This window comes from Oreochromis niloticus, linkage group LG2 (genome assembly GCF_001858045.2).
Source record: "Oreochromis niloticus isolate F11D_XX linkage group LG2, O_niloticus_UMD_NMBU, whole genome shotgun sequence".
Lineage (NCBI taxonomy): Eukaryota > Metazoa > Chordata > Actinopteri > Cichliformes > Cichlidae > Oreochromis > Oreochromis niloticus.
In genome coordinates, this window is record NC_031966.2 from 36,307,681 (window position 1) to 36,327,025 (window position 19,345).

The 19,345-nt window shown below is 45.0% G+C and overlaps 3 protein-coding genes across 8 annotated transcripts in view; 1 reads left to right on the forward strand and 2 right to left on the reverse strand.

Moving 5' to 3' along the window:
• mrnip (MRN complex interacting protein) overlaps nt 1–8,349 on the forward strand; it is a 21,920-nt gene extending 13,571 nt beyond the window's left edge. Inside the window, exons 3-7 of the mRNA XM_025898642.1 lie at nt 4,163–4,222; nt 5,271–5,377; nt 5,463–5,639; nt 7,784–7,838; nt 7,951–8,349. Of these exons, the coding sequence (XP_025754427.1) occupies nt 5,328–5,377; nt 5,463–5,639; nt 7,784–7,838; nt 7,951–8,232 (564 nt within the window). The 5' untranslated portion in view covers nt 4,163–4,222; nt 5,271–5,327 and the 3' untranslated portion in view covers nt 8,233–8,349. The remainder of the gene's footprint in view (nt 1–4,162; nt 4,223–5,270; nt 5,378–5,462; nt 5,640–7,783; nt 7,839–7,950) is intronic.
• Nucleotides 8,276–10,987, reverse strand: sqstm1 (sequestosome 1). Its single transcript, XM_005463795.4, has 8 exons — nt 10,646–10,987; nt 10,241–10,336; nt 9,809–10,161; nt 9,588–9,732; nt 9,270–9,338; nt 8,996–9,132; nt 8,677–8,866; nt 8,276–8,592 (listed from the first exon to the last, which is right to left on the reverse strand). The coding sequence occupies exons 1-8, from the start codon at nt 10,806–10,808 to the stop codon at nt 8,435–8,437; spliced, it is 1,311 nt and encodes a 436-aa protein (XP_005463852.1). The 5' UTR covers nt 10,809–10,987; the 3' UTR covers nt 8,276–8,434.
• Nucleotides 10,843–19,068, reverse strand: rnf4 (ring finger protein 4). Of its 6 annotated transcripts, XM_005463796.4 has the most exons (9): nt 18,782–19,061; nt 17,587–17,675; nt 17,310–17,393; nt 17,059–17,200; nt 16,064–16,152; nt 15,921–15,933; nt 15,718–15,829; nt 15,584–15,635; nt 10,843–12,228 (listed from the first exon to the last, which is right to left on the reverse strand). In XM_005463796.4, exons 3-9 carry the CDS (start codon nt 17,319–17,321, stop codon nt 12,079–12,081), a joined length of 570 nt encoding a protein of 189 aa, XP_005463853.1. In that variant the 5' UTR covers nt 17,322–17,393; nt 17,587–17,675; nt 18,782–19,061; the 3' UTR covers nt 10,843–12,078. The 6 variants fall into 6 exon arrangements, with proteins under 6 accessions (XP_005463853.1, XP_003458706.1, XP_005463854.1 ...); XM_003458658.5 differs by lacking the exon at nt 17,587–17,675; XM_005463797.4 differs by lacking the exon at nt 17,587–17,675 and having other exon boundaries at nt 17,310–17,402.
• Nucleotides 19,069–19,345: the final 277 nt, after the last annotated feature.

A 19,345-nucleotide genomic window follows, 5' to 3' on the forward strand; every position in this document is an offset into this window, starting at 1 on the left:
AATTGCATTTTATTTTCAGGGTTAAGTTTAAGAGTAATAATACTGTAATCTGTTAGCGGGGCTGCTGAAATGGAAACATGTGAAACATATCTATATAGTACAGTCGAGCCCAACCACAGATCTAGTCTGGACATATTATTACCATTTGGGTTAATCCAAGAGAATTTAGTAAATCCAGGGTTTTTCTCTCTCCAAAAATCACTTAAATTGTTTGAATCGATGAACTCTGTCAGAATTGGATTCCACTGATTAAAACTGTATCTGGGAGGATCTCTTTCCTGCCATTCGTTTGGAACAAGTCGCCACTTAGTAAGACATGGTCTGTGTGATATGAAAGTTTATACTTGGAAAGGACATCTGTTATTTTTTCCAGCATGAGCTTATTTAGAGTTACAGAGGAATACCCATAAACATTTACTAGAATCACAAATGAACCATCAATATTCAATACAACTGCCTGCCAGTGTCCTGAATTATCAGCCTGAAAAGTCACGACCTTCCCTGGACATCGGTACAAACAGAGAGCTACTCCAGCAGAGTGGTTGTAGGGACAGGTGAAGAGGCCATGCTGCTAGCGAGTCGGCCATGAGCTAAGCTAGTGAATCCCTAGGCTGCATCCTCCTGAGGCCGCATTTGAAGGCCGATTATGTCACAGACTGTCCCAATTCGTAGACTCCTCTGAATCTGGCCGACAAATGTGTCCACCTTTTCCCCAGATTTGAAGGATGGATCGGGTGTGTCCTTCGTGGCCCACCATATCCCAGAATTCATAGCGCGGCCCAGCCAATTCCAGTTTCCAGTTTCAATGGCGGCCGCCACTAAGTTTAATATTGCTCTTATTAATCTTTCTGGGTCACAAAATAAACTTTTAACATATTTTCAGGCAAGAAAGTAGCTGTGTAAACCTTAAATATCTGCTCGGTTTATCAAGACATCGCATATTTGCAAAAGTGCTCTGACGTAGGGCTGGGCCATATGATACCGTTCACGGTAATACCGGTGTAATTTTGGGCAACGATAGGAAAATGAAATATCGCGATAGAATGTGGGTAAAACGCGCATGCGCAGTGCCTTTGTTTACATACGCACATGGCGGCGATGCAGAATGAGAAGAGCGAAAGCGGATCGTTAAATGAAACGGATGAACCAGAATTGGTTTGTAAAAATGCTGCAACTTCAGTGGTGTGGAACTGGTTTAGCTTTCGTCCGTCAGGTACACAACAAAGCACTATTTTTGGTAGCACATGCTAGCGGGGCGTCGTTATTACTGTGTTGTTTGGAAAATACGGCACACTTAAAATCAATCCTTTGATTTTTCTGAAAATCGACAGTGCCCCTTATAATCCCGTGTGCCTTATGTATGAATTCTGGTTGTGCTTACTGACCTCGAAACGATTTTATGTACACGGCGCTTGAAAATCTGTCAAATGTTTTAGTACGACTTTGCTAAGCTACGAACCTGCACCTGTATAACCTCTTTTTAAGTTTTGTGGATATTATACATGGTTATGCTGAAGATATGTCGGCCAATTTCCACTCTAAGCTTCCCTTTCTTAGTAAGATTCTGGAAAGGATTGTTTATACTCAGTTGATGGACTACTTGAATGACTCTAAATTGTCAGAAATCTTTCAGTCCAGCTTTAAGCCATTCCACAGTACGGAGACAGCCCTCATAAAAGTTATGAATGACATCCTGATAGCCACAGACCATGGTAAATATGCAGTGCTGGTCTTGTTGGACATGACCGCTGCCTTTGACACAGTGGATCACGATTTGTTGATCTCCCGCTTGCAGCACTGTGTGGGAATTTCTGGTTTGGCACTTTTGTGGTTAAAGTCCCATCTCTTAAATAGGAGCTTTTGTGTTAAGTTGGGGTCGGCTTCATCCTCTGTGGCCCCTCTGCTTTGGGGTGTGCCACAGGGATCTATTCTTGGGCCGTTATTGTTTTCACTGTACCTTTTGCCTCTTGGCGCGATTTTCCGGAAACATAAAGTGCCATTCCATCTATACGCAGATGACTGCCAGCTCTACTTACCCTTTAGTCTTTCTGATAGTCTCCCAACTCGACCTCTGCTTGACTGCCTTACTGATGTCAAAGCATGGATGGCAAAAAACTTTTTAAATTTTAATGATCGGAAGACAGAAGCAATTTTATTTGGCCCAAATCGTTCTTCTCATACTCCGGATGTTGATCTTGCAGCTTTAACTTCCCAACTAAAGAGTTCGATCACAAATCTTGGAGTTAAAATTGATTCTGCACTTACCTTTGATGACCATGTAAACGGGGTGGTAAAATCACCATTCTATCACCTCAGACGTTTAACAAAGGTTAAGCCCTTTCTTTCCAACCGTGGCTTGGAAAGTGTTATTCATGCCTTTATTACCTCACGTTTAGATTATTGTAATTCTCTTTTAATAGGGGTTGGGCAGGGCACTCTGTCACGCTTGCAATTAGTACAAAATGCTGCGGCACGATTTTTAACTGGCAGAAGAAAATTTGATCACATCACTCCGATATTGGCCTCTCTACACTGGCTTCCAATTGAATTTAGGACCCGTTTTAAAGTCCTTTTATTGGTTTTTAAATCTCTAAATGGTCTGGCACCTGTTTATTTGTCTGACTTGTTGAAGCCCCATGTCCCCACTTGTTCCCTTCGGTCAGCTGAGCAGTTGCTGCTTTCTGTCCCAAAGTCACGGCTGAAACTTAGAGGAGACCGAGCTTTCTCTGTTGCAGCGCCGATGCTTTGGAATAACCTTCCTCTCCATATTAGACAGGCTACATCAGTGCCAGTTTTTAAGTCTTTATTAAAAACCTATTTTTATTCCTTGGCTTTTAACTCTGTGGGTAACTGACATTTTATTTTTATTTTTATTTTATTTATTTATTTATTGTACAGCACTTTGGTCTACCAGGTGTGTTTTTTAAAGTGCTATATAAATAAATGATGATGATGATGATGATGATGATGGAAATGCCTTTTGGTTAAACTGTCAGCAAGGAATTTGCACTGTTACATTTTTATATAACTTTAATGCACATACAAAACAGCTGCTTGTTTAAGTGAAAATACATTGATGGGGTTTTTTGCACTAATAAAGTTGTGGAGTTGTAAAGTATTTTGTCTAGTGTCAATTATATCGTCAGTTATATCGTTATTGCAAATTTTCAAATGTATATCGTGATAAATATTTTTGGTCATATCGCCCTGCTCTACTCCGACGTTTTCTGAGATGTCTGTTACCCACCAGCTCGATAGCTGACTTGGAAGGTCAAGGGTCACTAGAACCGGCAAGAACAGCGGACTTCCGGCTTCATCGTTTTCGGACCCCCCGCTGTCTTTCGCTACTCAGGTTAAACATGATATATAAGTCACTCGGATAACTTAAAAATGTTATTGTTTGGCTTTTTTTCCAGTGTTTTATTTGTTCCGGAGTAAATCGGTTTGGCTGAGATCAAAGTTATTCGATTAGATTAAATAAAACTTTATTAATCCCTCGGGTGGTTCCTCCGGGGTTTTCACACAGCTGAATAAACGTCAAACAGAAAACTGATTAAATAGAAGTGTGAGATGGTCCAGAGTTTACTCCAGTGTCCTGTTATATTTTAAATAGCAAGGAGCAGACGGCAGAGTTTATTAAACTCCACCGAGACAGCGGTGACGTAAATCTGAAGGGTAGACCGTCCCATTTCACAGCCTCACACTTCCGGCCTTCTCGGTATTCGAAGGACCCAGCCCACGTAGACCGCGAAGGCCGGGTCCTCCGAAGGATGCGGCCTAGGTTTTGGGACACAGCTTGTGAGTAAATACCGTGAAAACCATTAGCGGGTGAATCAACAGAGAGTGTGCTTGCACAAAGCACGTGAAGATTAGACTATGAAATAAGTTATCTAGAAGTTTTAATTAAATTGGAGACGCAGATAAGCTACACAAAAACACCACTGTGTGTTAGAACAGGAATAGGAAGTGATACTCTACCCCAGAGAGAGTGAACACCAAGTGACAGCGCCACGCTTACAGTGTAAACCCTCCATCACTTTACATAGGCTAGGGCACTGATATTAACAGCTGATCATTTATCAATAATGCTACAGATCACAATAACAATCAGAAGATCAATCAGAGGTCCGTTTATTTCTGTGCCCTATGTTTTGTCTGACAGGTGAAGAAAGCGAGAAAGTGGAGCTGTAAACTGTGTGGAGAGAAACAGTCATTGCTGAAGGTCAGAATCTATCAGTCGCTTTATCAATAACAATATCATCAATTCATGCTTTTATTTTTTAGTTCTAAACCTTATATTGATCTGTAATCATTAACAAACAGAAAGAAAACACCTGTTGACTCTGTTCACTCGTACCCTACTGCTTTGAATAACCTTTATTGCTGTACTTTCTGTTCTCTGGCTAGTCTTCATGGGTGTCACGCAGGATGGTTCATGGGTATCATTAATGTATAAACTGTGTTTCTTATCAATCGGTGGACACACCACATAAACAGCTCAGTGTGAGGACGTCATTGCATTCACCAGGCTGCTCTTCACATTTTTCACATTTTTTGATCAAATCCGATTTTTTTGTCTGCTTGTTCACACTACAAATAAAATGTGACAGCAAATGCGCTCTAGTGTGACCCCTCAAAGCGGCCCGCATGCGCAAAAGACGTCACACACAACGCGCTCTGTTTAGACCCAGACCAAACAGTATTGTTTGACTGATGGCCCTTAATATAAAGACTTGTTTCGGACTTTACGTTCCCCAATTTTGCTTTAAGTTATAAAGTTATTTACATATGGCCTAATAATGATCCTTATTGCTGTTTTAGAGGAGCGGTGCTTCAAAGGATAGCTGCAAATTTCTGTCAGAATCTGCAGATTATACAGTACAAATAAAATGTTCACGTTGTCTTCTAAACAGTTTCACTGACATCTACACTGGATGGCCAGGAAGCGTTCGCGATGTCTTCTCCGGCGCTGATAATTGGCGTCTGTCTTGTGTCAGTGACGTAAAAGACGGATTTAATGCGACATGACCGTTCAAACAGCAGTCGCTTTCTAAAACATCAGATATGTATCGGATTCAGTACCACATACGAAAGTGACCCAGATCGGATTTGAAAATATCGGATTTGTGCCGTTCACACTGTCATACCATGATCGGATATGGGTCGCATAGGGTCAGAAAAATCGGATTTGATGTGCTTTTGCCTGCAGTGTGAATGTAGCCTTAGTTTATCCTCTGACTGATCGATAGTCTCGTCTGATTGATCGGTAGGAGTTTGGGCGGGGCAATGCGGCAGACTGCAGACGTCACGTTCAGAAACTAAACGCCATGAGAGGAGCCATGATGGAGGAGCAAGAGCGACGCACTTGGTCACTATGGTAACCAGGTTTCAGTTCTGCTGTGTGTTGTAGCCCCGCCCTCTTTTAACACCACCAGGTGTTCACAGGTCTTTCCCATTTACAGGGAGCAGGAGCAGCAGGAGGCGCAGCAGGAGGACGAGCAGCAGACAGACGAACCGGTGAGCCGCTGGAGCAAATACTTGGACACACCTGAGGAGGTGGAGCAAGACGATGAGGCAGAGCCTGAGGAGAAGGATTTAGGAAATCGAAGGCAGCTCCATGGCATCAAGATGACTGACAGGTGAATGTTGACAGGTGTTGTTGGAGGCATCATCATCATCACAGGCATGAATGTTAGGGTAAGGAACTGTTGAATTAATTTAGGATTGTCTCTGATCGTCCGGCTCAACTTAGTTACTGAAAGATTTAAGTCAAGTCAGCTTTGTTTGTACAGCATGTTTAAAAGTTTTGGCCAGAACAGAGTGACGATTAAAGAAGAACTACAGGAACACCTATACAAGCATCAGCTGGATAGGTAGATCTTTGGAGGATCCAGGTTTCAAGCATCGCCATGATCCTGTCATTCAGGTCCTCTCACAGCTATCCTTCTTCCATCCCACTTGGGGCTTGGTACCCAATCTCAGCCTGTTGTCCTGGTTCAACCTTACCGTAGCATGGGTGTTGTACCCCAACATGTGAATGTTGGAACACTGAGCTTCTAGTTCAATTCAATAAGATTCAAGGAAACCGTCTCCGCTTGGGTTACCGCCTTCATCTTTATCTGTGGGGTGGCTGTAGCTCAGGAGGTAGAGCAGGTCGCCTACTGATCGGAAGGTTGGTGGTTTGATCCCTGGCTCCTCCATGCCAAGTATCCTTGGGCAAGATACTAACCCCAAGTTGCTCTCCGATGCATCCATCGGAACGTGAATGTGTGAATGTTGTTAGAAAAGCACTCAGTTTAGAGTAAGTGCTTGTGAGGGGCATGTTGTATACAGCGCTTTGAGTACTCCGGGAGAGTAGAAAAGCGCTATATAAGAATCAGTCCATTTACCATGTCATGTCTGCAGTAGGTTTGGGTCGCCTACCTGGAGGAGGGGGGGGTCTAGCATAGGAGGCTTACTGGATACAGACACCCCCGGTGGGAATTGAACTTGTGATTCCCACTCCGAAGGCGTGTAGTCTTACCACTACATTATCCAGCTGCTCTCTCTATATATATAGAAGAAGACATGTTAAACTGCCAGAATGATGGCAGAGGCTTGTTGAAGCATGGGATCGATGTGGAACTTGCTAAGGAGCATTAAACCAAATGTCAGTGGAGTTTGCGTACATATTTGAGCCTGTGTGGATCAGAGAAAATCCCACATAAATTCAGACTTGTTTTTAAAGACATTTGGAGGAACAGCAGTTCATTACTCATTCATGATGAGTGGCTCACAAAGAGTTCTTACGGTGTGTTCACACCGAACGCGATAGAGGCGGCCAGAGCGTCAGGTTTACATGTAAAGTCAATGGAAAGAGCGCGATGACACGCGATTGCGCGTCCGGCGAAAATTCGGAAGCAGATTTGCGTGGCCAAAACGCCAAAACCTGTGAAACGCGCGTCAGTGTAGCGCGTGGGGCGCGTTTGACTCGCGAAGAAAACCACGCGTGTCAGATTGTGTGTGGCATTTTGTGCACACGCGCGTATCGCGCCAACCGCTCGAGTTGGAAAATCTGAACTCCGGCGTCAAATCGCGCCGCGACAACCAATCAGGAGCCTGGTGACGTGGCTGTAACTAGGTCAAAGGGGCAGATCCAGCCAAAGCCCTTCATTCGTCATTCAGTATGGAGGAAAAGCTCATCAGTGCCGTGGCTAATCATCCAGAGCTAAATGATGCTGGTTGCTACTTCTACCGAGACAGGAATAAAAAGGACCTAGCTTGGAGGCACATTAGTGGGGAGATTGGGCAACCTGGTAAGTTCATTAATTCTGCTTTTTAATGTTCAGACTGACCCGATGAAACCGTGCAAAAGCTAGCAAGCCCGCCTACTGTCCCGCTATTTTCCCACTGATGTACAAATACCTTTCCGCTAATGAGATGATGTGTTTATTCAGAGGACATCTGCAGCACAACTTCCTCCCACATTTCCGGTCCACGCGCGTGGAAAGATGCAATTTTGAGGCGCGATGGATTTGTCTTGGACACGCGTTGAGGTGCGAATGTGCACGCGTCAAATTAGGGGCGTTTTCGCTCGCCTCTATCGCGTTCGGTGTGAACGCACCGTTAGAGTTCAGCATCACTAATTCAATTCAATTCAATTTTATTTATATAGCGCCAAATCACAACAGAAGTCGCCTCAAGGCACTTTATATTGTACAGTAGATCGCACAATAATACATACAGAGAAAAACCCAACAATCATGACTAATCACATTGACATCATCGCTTTGACCTGTGACAGGAAGAGGAAGCGAGCCGAGGAAGCAGGAGCAGAGGATGTCCACACATCTGAACAGGTAAACAGAGCTGCTCACCTTCAGCGCTCAGACCTATGACCTTCAGACTGTGAGAAGAGCAGAATGCCTCCTCGTCATGCACTTGACCTTTAACCTTTGTTCTTCTCTGCAGCTAAACTGTATGAAACTCCAAACACCTTCAACCATGAACACCTGTAGCCCCACCCTCTCCACCACCAGGTGGGCTCATTTCCTCAGCCCTGACTCAAAGGTGCAGGAGGGGGAGAAGCCTACAGTTCATGAGTGTAGTCAGTCTTTAAGCGGTGTCGCTGCTCCCTCCTGCGCTGGAATAATCAGCAGGCCCCGCCCTCTTCTTCCTGTTACCTCCATGTTTGACAGCGGCGAGGACTTTAACTTTGACGACGACTTCCTTGTTAAACGTCGCCCAGAGTGACCGTGCATTTGTTTGTTTCTAAAGAGGAGACTCTGACAGACTGTGCTTTTCTTCATGCTTTTATTGCTCACACAGAAACGTTTATAGGATGATCAATAAAGAGAACAGAAACATTGATTAATGGACAGTATTGATTGTCATTCAGACAACAGAGTAGAAATAATCAGATGCAGGTTCTGACATCGTGATGATATCATCAGTGCTAGTGTGGGCGGGGCTGCTTGGCATACTGGATGGCGTCCAGCGCAGCGCCGATGTCAAAGTTCTTGGCCTGAAGGAGGCGGGTGAGCCAGCCGCCTTCGTCCGTGAAGCCCATTGAGAGCATCGAGGCGAGCGACTCAACCAGGCGGGGATCGGCCTCTGAGGACAAAAGGTCAGAGGTCAGCAGGGTTTAGAGGTCAGTACTAACAGAACTAAAGTCACCGAGTGTGGACGCCAGCTTACCTTGAGGCAGGTGTGGGTACAGTGCCGCCTCCCTCAGCCCGCTGGGGCCCGCCTGCCCCTCAGACAGGGGCCCCTGCTCCTGGTTGTCAGGCTGCAGGGACTGCAGTTCACCTGTGGAGGGGTCGACCTCTTTAGAGCTCAGGTGGGTCCACTCCTCATCAGAGTCCTTGCTCACCTGAGGGTCACTACGCTACAAGGTCACAGGAGATGTTAAAAGGGAGTTCTTCCTCCCTGCTGTCCCGTCAGGATCAGCTGATTGTTCTTTCTTCTGATATTTACATCATGAAGCACTTTGAGGTTTTATAAAAATAAAAGTTACCTTTGCTCCCAGACTGGCCCCGCCCTCACTGCTCGTATGCTCCATCTCCTCATCGCCCTCACCCCCCCCACTCTGAGTAGGTGGGGTCACCTTGGTCCGTTGGCCCTCGTGCTCCACGTCGATGTCCACATCGATACCTGTGTAAAACACACGCACCACTTCCTGTTTTAGAGCCAGCTAGAGATGTTCACTCATCTCACATGCACAAACACAGTGACGTCTTAGTCTTTACCTTACAGCATCAAACAACTGTTTAAATAAGGCTGACACTCACCTAGTGGGCTCAACATGGCTGCCACACCCTCGCCAATGTTCTTCAGGAAGTCCACATTGGTCTGAGAGCCTGCAGGGAGAAATGAAAGATGTTTTAAAATCACACAGATGTCACACATAACATTATTTTAGTGCTGTGACAGGATGTTTAAAGGGCCACACAAACGCGGCTCTGATGTCATGACCATTCAGTCCGCACACAGCCTTTTTATTTTGAAATGTTGCTGCATTTTCCCTCTTGTACATCGTTTCCTGACCTTATCTGCTCTGATCTGACTTATTGATCAAGTATCACTTTAACCAAGATGGCAGAACTCACCAGAGGGGGTGTTGGCATCAGCAGCAGGTTTAGAAGGGCTAGACTCGTTCTGGTCCTGGTCGTTGTCCTGGTTCTGAGCCTGGTTCTGGTTCAGGTTCCACATGCAGTGTCTCATCCTCTTCATCCACTTCCCCCGAGGAAACCACTGAAAAACACAGCCTCACAGTCATGTTTTGAAGGGCCTGAACAGGACACCTGCAGACCTGCACAGGTAGACTCACCTGCAGTGGATGCCAAATGGGCAGTAGAGCGTGCTCAGTGTGCTTCCCCTTAGCCTGGCAGGAGGAGCAGAGGTCGTAGTTCGGACACACTGAACACTTGAAGCGGGTCCCGATCACAGGGCCATCGCAGCCATCACAGGTAACGTTGGGGTGCATGGCGTAGGGTGGGGCCACATGAGGAGGAGGCGGACCCATGTGTGGCCCATGGGGCGGGGCATGAGGACCTCCAGCATGGGGAGGTGGAGGACCTCCAGCATGGGGAGGTGGAGGACCTCCAGCAGGGGGAGGGGGAGGCCCAAAGGCAAAGGGAGGGAAGGCATGGAGAGGGAAGTCCCGTCTGTGCTCCTTCTTCTCTGTAAGAATGAAGCTTTATTAGCACAGCTGGAGGACAGATACAGCGAGCAATAACATTTATACAAACCGCAAACATACCTCGGATGAAGAGGCGGAAGGTGGAGTCCTTCATGCACCCCAGACCCATCATCAGCTCATCATCAGAGGAGAAGGCCACCAGGTCCCCATCTTCATCTGCATCATCATCATCATCATCATCATCATTAGTCACACGCTGGTGAACTACAAAGGCTGCAGGTGACTTTCTAATTCCAGACTAACTTTGAGGGTGTTTGTCCGTTTACATGACTATAAATAAAGATTAATTCAACAGCGGATTATGGTTTCATGCGTTTACAGGGAAACCGGTGAGTCTGGTCAGGTGAGTGTGCGCCTGCGCACTAACTCAGTTACGTCCCCACTCTTACAGTCGCAACTTAAGTCAATAACAATCCAGGAAGCGATCAGAGTGTAATTCCCTCATCTGAACCCCCGCGCGCTCACCTCGGTAAAACAGGTTGAAGTTGTTCAGGTTTCCAAACACGTCCGCAGTTTTCCTGCTCAGGTACTCGAAGCTGCAGGATACGTCCTGATCAACCGCGAACCTGCGGATCTCCTTCACCGCCTCGTCCTTCCCCAGCAGGTAGGCCTTCACAGTCACCGACATCCTGCCACTGACACCGGGTACACCTGTGTCTCTGTCCGCTGATCGTCAACCGGAGGCTGGGTGTATGTCTGCGTGTTGTTCGCTGATAGTCAACCGGAGGCCGGGTTTATCTCTGTCTATGTCCGCTGAGAGGTGTCCAGGTCCAGGAGTTGGTGAGTTTGTGACGCACTTTGAAATCTCTCGCTCTGCTTTATGTTTACTTCCGCGACAGACGTGGGAAACGACGTATGTGACGTCAGGGAAGTAAACACAGATTCGGCCTTCTATTGGCTTTTTCTCAGAGTCCCGCCCACAGGACCAATGGCAGCCGAGGAATGACTCGACGGCTTTCCAATGAGGTACTTTCCCTGAGTCATGTGACCTGTTTAAAGTTCATAATAAAATATCGCAAAGTCATCGTTACAAGACGGTTTCAATACCTGATCACAGAGCAGGCTTTCGACATGAAACTGATCATCAATAATCAGGCGGACTGATCAGAGCTCACAGCTGACGGGGTTTGGATTAATAAATCAATCATTCTGGCTCTGCTGCTTACTCTCCAATCAAAACCAAAGATATGCTCATGGTCACGTGACTGAAGCGTTTTAAACCTGATCCTGAGATCTGGACAATAAAACCTTTCAACTGATAACTTAACCTTTATCTCTAAAAACACCCAGTAAACATTTTAAATAAAGTTTTAAACTTCAGAACGAGTGTCCAAGTTCTTAGGTCTGACTGATTTATTGATCTTTGACGCGTTTGTATTCATGTCTATTAAACTTATCTGTTTTTCTGGCAGCCTCGGCCAATCAGCAGCAACTCTTCAGGCAGCTGACTCTGAGTCACTGCAGACAGGAGACGGTGACGCAGAGTCACAAGACTAAGATCCACTACCCATGATTCATCAGTGCAAGCACCCTCCCCAACACACACACACACACACAGTCAGACTAAAACAGTGCTGTGCGTGTGTGAGTACTTCCTGTACTCTGATTACAGAAAGTACATTGTGCAGTATTTTTCCTCCACATTACTGCCGTAACTTTGTAGATCCATCAGCTGATCAATGAGTGAAACAAATCAAAATTTATTTCAGCTTTAACAAACAAATCAATACACATGAATCATTAATCCATAATGTTTACCAGCTATGACTGAACACTTTAATGTCCAAACAGAGGCGCACACACAAAAAAGAAAAAAATACAATTCAGCAGCAAATAATATCAACATCATGGCCTGTGGTCCAATGGCAGCAGGACTCAGCTGTGGTCTCAGAGTGATGTCAGATGTACAGGGGGTGGTACTGGCGGTGAGTAAGTCTCTTCCTGCAGGTGGGACAGGTGTGTGATGATGTCAGAGAGTCTCTCAAACACTGACTGCAGAACACGTGACCACAACGGGTGGACACGACCAATCGGCCGCTCCCAACGATCTGCGAAAAAAAAAAGAAAAAGAAAAAAAAAAAGAAAAAAAGAAGCGAACAAAGAAATTAAAAAAAAAAACAACAAAAAACAAAAAAACAAAACCCACAACAGCCAATCAGAGCAATGCACTCAAACATCACTGTAATACTTTCAAAGTAAAACACAAAACCACACTGAAAGTTTCAAAATAAGAGTCAGGATATGTATGTTTATTGATTAGGTTCACTGATCAGTGGCCATGTGAATGTAGTAAAGCCTGTATTTCATTACCCACAATGCCTCAGGAAGCACACATCTCATCAAGCATTGTGCTGGACTATTTTTTAGACACACTCGAGTCACCAACACCAATTTGTTCTGAGCACGCTCACACTGAAGGAAGCGTCCCCTGCATTAAATCAGCAGCGAGCTGAGGGCTGTAAAGTCGATCTTGAAGGTTACTCAGAGCTCACACTAGCTGTGTCCCAATTCCTAGGCCGCATCCTTCGGAGGACCCGGGCTTCGTGGTCTATGTGAGCTGGGTCCTCCGAAGACCGAGAAGGCCGGAAGTGAGAGGCTGTGAAAGGGGACGGTCTAGCCTTCAGATTTGTGTCACCAGCCATCTCGATGGGCATGAATAAACTCAGCCATCTGCTCCTTGCTATCTAAAATATAACAGGACACTGGAGTAAATTCTCGATCATCTCGACCATCTTCTGTATGGACAGCAAAGGAAGAATTTCATTGCACAGAGAAAAGCTATTTCTTCTACACACATGACAATAAACACTTTGAATCTTGAATCTCGCACTTTGTTTAATCAGTTTTCTGTTTGACGTTTATTCAGCTGTGTGAAAACCCCCGAGGAACCCTCCCGATGGATTAATAAAGTTTTATTATCTAATCTAATAACTTTTATCTCAGCCAAACCGATTTACTCCGGAACAAATAAAACAGTGAAAAAAGCCAAACAAAATAACATTTAAGTTATCTGAATGACTTGTATATCATGTTTAACCTGAGTAGCCAAAGACGGCGGCGGGTCTGATAACGATGTGCCGGGTGTCTGCTGTTCTCTAGTGAGCCTCGACCTCCCGGCTAGCTATCGAGCCGGTGGGTAACAGACATCTCCAAAAACGTCGCGCTTTTGCAATTATGCGATTTCTTGATAAACCAAGCAGATATTTGAAGTTTACACAGCTACTTTCTCGCCTGGAAATATGTTAAAAGTTTATTTTGTGACCCAGAAAGATTAATAAGAGTAATATTAAACTAAACTGGAATTGACTGGGCCGTGCTATGAATTCTGGGATACGGTGGGCCACGAAGGACACACCCGACCCATCCTTCAAAATCTCGGAAAATGAAGGACGCATTTGGAGGAGTCTTCAATTTGGGACAGCCTACCTCACGTCGTTCAAATGCCGCCTCAGGAGGATACAGCCTAGGTTTTGGGACACAGCTAGTGAATGCTGCTCGGTTTGCAGTCCTGAATATGATGGCACAAGCAGGATTCACTGCACTGTTAATGTTAGCTATGTTATATTGCTGCCTCTGTTCGGTGGCGTCGAGCCAAACGGACTTTAACGTGTGTTTGAACGAGCTGACGGTTCACTCGTTAAGCTGAAAGAAAGATGCTTTAATCACAGGAGTCACACATGTGTCCACTGGACCATCTGGGAACTCTTCTTGTTTAGTACTCGTAATAACACAAACACTAAATCCTCCTTCTCTTGTGCTGTTTTGTAGCAGTGTATACACCTGAGACTGTCACCTGTCTGTCTGTCCTGCACTCTCTCTCTGTTTCTTTCTCTCTGATTGTGGAATAAAAGTATGAACATGTATTTATAAGTTACACTTGTGTTTGAATCCTGCAGCTTATCGCACATTTGATTTCCATGTGTGACAACTGCAAGTGTCCAGAGTGAGGACAGACTGAGGGACCCACTGCTGCACATCATCTGTGAGGCTTTGCACCCCTGATGATCCACCAGGACAAACTCAGCAGTGTGTGAGGAAGAGGAGGAGGAAGAGCCAGCAGCAGCTGACAGATTGAGAGAATAGACAGACTGTTCCCTGTTTGTGAAGGACTGCTAGGAAAGTTTAAAAGAACTAATTGTCTGTCCTGAATCAGTCTTATTAGGTAATGTTCAAATCATTTGATTATTCCAGTGTTTTCAGTGTGGGAGAAAGTACTCAGGGCCTTCAAGTTACACACTATGAAAGGCAGCAACAAGTTTAATATTCAGAAACCTAAAGTATGTATCAGCAGCAGAATGGAGCTAAAAATAAATGTTTGTTTCAGTTCTATGAAGCTTTGAGTATTTTGGATTAGTAGCACTGCTGTGTTTGTTGCATCCTATTGCTGTAATTGTTTATATGCTTTATATATTCTGAGGTAAGTTGATCTATAGTGTTACATCATTTTCTATAAGGATGTTATGTGTTTGTATACTTTCTGAGCACGCTCACCCTGAAGGAAGCGTCCTCGGAGCTCACACTGAGCATGTGCAGCAGGATAAAGAAAGAACCTCGCTGCTGGCACTCTGTGTCAGTAAAGTTCATTTTTCTGCTTTATTCATGCTGAACAGTCTGAACACACACACATAGGGCTGTGCGATATGACCAAAATCTCATATCCCGATATTAAGACATCTATCGTCGATATAACGATATAAATTACAAAAATGTAACATTTCCTGTAAATTCTGTGAATCTCGGGCATCTCGACTTGCGTGAAGTGTTTCCAGCTGGGCGTCGTGTACCTGGAGTCGAGTGTGTTAACTGATGCATGGAACTATACATTTTTAGACGTAAGTTGTAACAGCCGCCGTTTTCTTTGTGAGTATTTATTACACAGCGTGCTGCGAAGAAAAGTCTGTTCTAACGTTTGAGTCTAAGGTTTATTTTTTAGCACCTGGCGGCTCTTTTTTGCTTCTCATCCGTTAATACTCTGCATCTTTCACGTGACTCGTTTTATTTTGAAAAGCCTCAACAGGATCTTGAGCTTTATTGTGAAAGGTTTATGTGGAAAATAAACAAGCGGACACAAGGTGGTTTTACCGTTGTTGTTGCTAACGAAAACGCATAAAAAACAAGCGCTTGTCCGTCTGTAGTGTGGTTATATTAAATATAAGAGAATAAGAGAAAGAGAGAACTTTAAGAAATTAATATAGCCACTACAGTGACCATCAAAATGATGAAAAAATATTGCCGTAAACAGTTTATTTTGCGACACCACGAAACAAACGATAGCGTAAAATGAAGCGATAGACGTTTTTCTATCGTCATCCGATATATATCGTTATATCGAACAGCCCTACACACACACACACACACACACACACACACACACACACACACACACACACAGGTGTGACTGACCTCTGAGTATCCGTCCAGACACACAGGACAGCTGATTGTCCCTGGAGTTGACCTGAAACACAAAAACATTTGAGGGGGGTCACTGACAGGGTCAGTGTATCACCTGCAGAAGTGTGTAGGGGTCGGTGTATCACCTGGAGGTGTTTGTCGGTGGCAGGAGGGTGGCACTGAGGACGGGGGGTGTGTCTTCATCTTCATCGCTGCTAACAAGATAACTCTGTACAGGTGGTCTCCAGTTCTGAGGACCTGAGTGAAAACAGTCACACAGGCATTAGACCACTTCCTTAGTGAGAGCTCAGGCCTCAGTCTAGTCTTTGGAACACAAAGTCTGACTTACCCTCATCCACCAGCTGAAGTTGTGGATACAGCAGGAAAAACAAAAAAACAAATAAACACAGAAGAAGAATTAGACATTAACACACTTCGTGTGTGTGTGTGTGTGTGTGTGTGTGTGTGTGTGTGTGAGAGAGAGAGAGTTACCAGCACAGAGTCATTGTTGGTAGTCAGGTCGACCACAGCAGCTTCTGCTCCACTCTCACAGGTGAGATCCACGACCACCTCCTCCTCACCTGAACACACACAACCACAAACTGTCGAGTGTCAAGATTCAACTATTCATCATTCTCAACGTTACCCGACATCAGTGACGTAACGCGGCTCCATCTTTACAATCAAAGTGTTTCATCTCCAAGTCTGGTGATTTTATCGATAACCAATAATCAGGTAAACAGATCGAGATAAACAGGCATGAACACTGTCAAACATCTGGATTCTCACAGCTGGTGGTTCTTTATACCCAAAGTGGCTCCATTTGGCGGTCCCCAGCATGAACGACTTTAAGGAGCAGAGAGGTCCCCCACACAGCTGTGACTGTCCCATTTTTGGTCACCTGTGTGTCAGACGTGTGGTCAAGTGTTAATCACACCTCTGATGAATTTTTAACCGTCAGGTGGATTTTGTTTCCTCTGGGCTGCAGGTGTGTCAGTGATCAGGACACACCAGGAAACCCACTGACTGTATTTTCAGGTGTGGGAGGTCACCTTCAGCAAACAGCTCAGGTATGTTTATTTCTCTTAGCAGTGAGGACCTGCTACTGACATCACTTCCGGTGAGGTCTGAACATGTTTTTCTCTTCAGTTTTACTTCAAAAAGAATGGTAAATGGCCTGTATTTGTATAGCGCTTTTCTAGTCCCTAAGGACCCCAAAGCGCTTTACACAACCAGTCATCCACCCATTCACACACTGATGATGGCAAGCTACATTGTAGCCACAGCCACCCTGGGGCACACTGACAGAGGCGAGGCTGCTGGACACTGGCGCCACCGGGCCCTCTGACCAGAAGCAGCTCTCTGATTGGCCGAGAGGTTGAGAGTGTGTCTAGATGAGTCAGGTCTGGTCTGAAAACACCTGTAGATGCAGGCCTATCAATGACTGTTCGATCAGTTGGAAACTGAGTGTACTGATCGGGACTGACCGTCCACCACGTCAATGGTCTCTGTTGGGGGGGTGGGATCACTGTCGGCGTTCGCCGTCCTCCTGGTACTCGCAGCTCTCCCGCTCTTGGCGTTGTGTCTAGAAACCGGGGGACTTTGTGTGCTCCGCCTCTTCCTCTGAACCTGAAAACAGAACAGCAGGAGGTGGAGCTTAACACACTTGACCAGGTAAACACCAGCTGACAGTGTGACAGCTGAACAGGTTAAACCACAGAAGAAGAAGAAGACTTACAGAGCTGCTCATCTCTGACTTAATGATTCACCTTCACGGCACAGGTGAGGATGGAGACCAGAGAAACAGCTCAGGTACCTGCACCTGTAACAGCTGGAGTGTTATCGATTGTCGGTTTTAGACATGAATCAGTCTGTTTTGATCCACCTGTGACAATACCCTCCAGCCAATCAGTAACAACCCTTGGTAATTCTTTTAATGAATCCATGCTGTGAGATTTAAAAAAATAAAACTAAATAAACATGGAAGAACAGAGTCCTACAGGTTTCATACACACCTCAGCCAGGTGTGTATGAATCCATCTGATCCTTGTTCATAGGGGAACAGGGATCTTGCTTCCTTTAGCATAGGAGACGCTGGAGCATCCTTTATGAAAGGGGAGGGAAAGAAAACATCTGACCACGCATGAAAACAAACATGACCAAAGTGGATCATGTAAATGTTCCTTCTGACTGCATTTTCCATTTCCTCCTTAACCCGCTGATAGATTTATAGTTTTTAACAGCAGCGATTAAACTCACAGCTGAGCATCACACTGCTGGAATAAAAACTACTTCCTGTTGAGGTAGTGTTGCACAAAGAACGCTGTACGAGCTAAAATTATGATCTATATGAACAAAGTGTGCTCAAGGTTCTGTATGATCAGTGGTTATTAGTGATGTCCTTTGTTATGGTACTGTAGGGTTTGTGTTTACTTCAGGTCAGCTGGGATCAGTGGTGATGGAGGAAATTTAATGCAGTCGCAGAATTCCTCAAACAAGAAGAGGAAAGGTGCTGCGACAGCCGCATCTGGATATTATATGCAATGGGACAGATTTACTCTGTGAGGTAGCAGAAGCAGCTGAATTAGTGACTCAAGGAGGGAGCGTGAAGGATGCTAACCAAAATAACCCAGTGCAAACTCAGGTTTTACTCATTTTTTTTCTCTAAAAACAGCGATGCAATTTGGATAAAAGAGATCTGGGTGAAAGAAAATCAATCTGTAGTCCATGTTCTGCAGTGTCACGCTGTTAAAAGAAACGAGTGTGAGGCCGTTCCTTTCCTCAGCGTACGTCTCCTAACCACCTTTCCTTTACCTCAATGATGCTTCCACCGAGGGCAAGTAAAAGAGGTTAGGAAAAGGAAACAGGAGGGACCTTTGAAACTCGCACCTTTTCTCCGTACCAGAAGCTGCTTCGTCTCTGTTCAGAAAGTCAAGAATTTCTAATCTGAGCCTGATACATAAAACCAGGACCAGCTAAACTCGTGGAGCTGCAGGGGGATCACACTAAGAGGTCACCAGGAGCCGAAAGAAACGCTTCTGGTGACCCAGAGTGACCCTGCTGTCACTGATAATGATGATGATGATGATGGAGTTTTACCTTTACAAGAATTAGAAACACGGCCTGGCTCTTCAGGATTTAAACAGTAGATTCAGACACACCGATACTTTAAACGTGACATGTGTACGGTTGAGCTTAAACTTTACTTACTGTTAGCAATAAACTGTTAGCTTCCGCTGTCACCGTCACTGCTCCTCTTAGCAGTTCACTTTTAGCCGTTAGCACCTCTCTCTTCGTCACTGTGGCTCCTACCGTTAGCGTGAAGCTCGCGTGCGTGTCAGCGACAGATTTCCGGCCTCAAACATTTTAGTAGAGTAAAAAAATAATTAAGTCGAATAAACACACTGTGGAGGCTTACGTTAGCTACTGTCCGTCTCACAGCCGCTTCTTTTGTACCGGAAGTGTTCATAAACGCCGGCTCATTGGCGCCCCCTGCTGCCTCACTGCGTGCATCGCAGCGTCCACTGATTGAAGGGAAGACCTTTTTGTGTCTTTATGGTTTTGTTTACAGTTTATTTTATGTACTCAGACTGAACTACCTGACATGTACTTCGAAGTACTCCAGTAAAAGTACAGTTACTGTGTGGTTACTGCAGGCAAAAAAGGCTATAAAAACACAGGACATTCAAATGAAATTGTTTAAATAACTCTGAGTCAGTCGCTGAAATCAAACTATATTCACGTCAAAGTTACATTGGATTGGATTAGTAACAC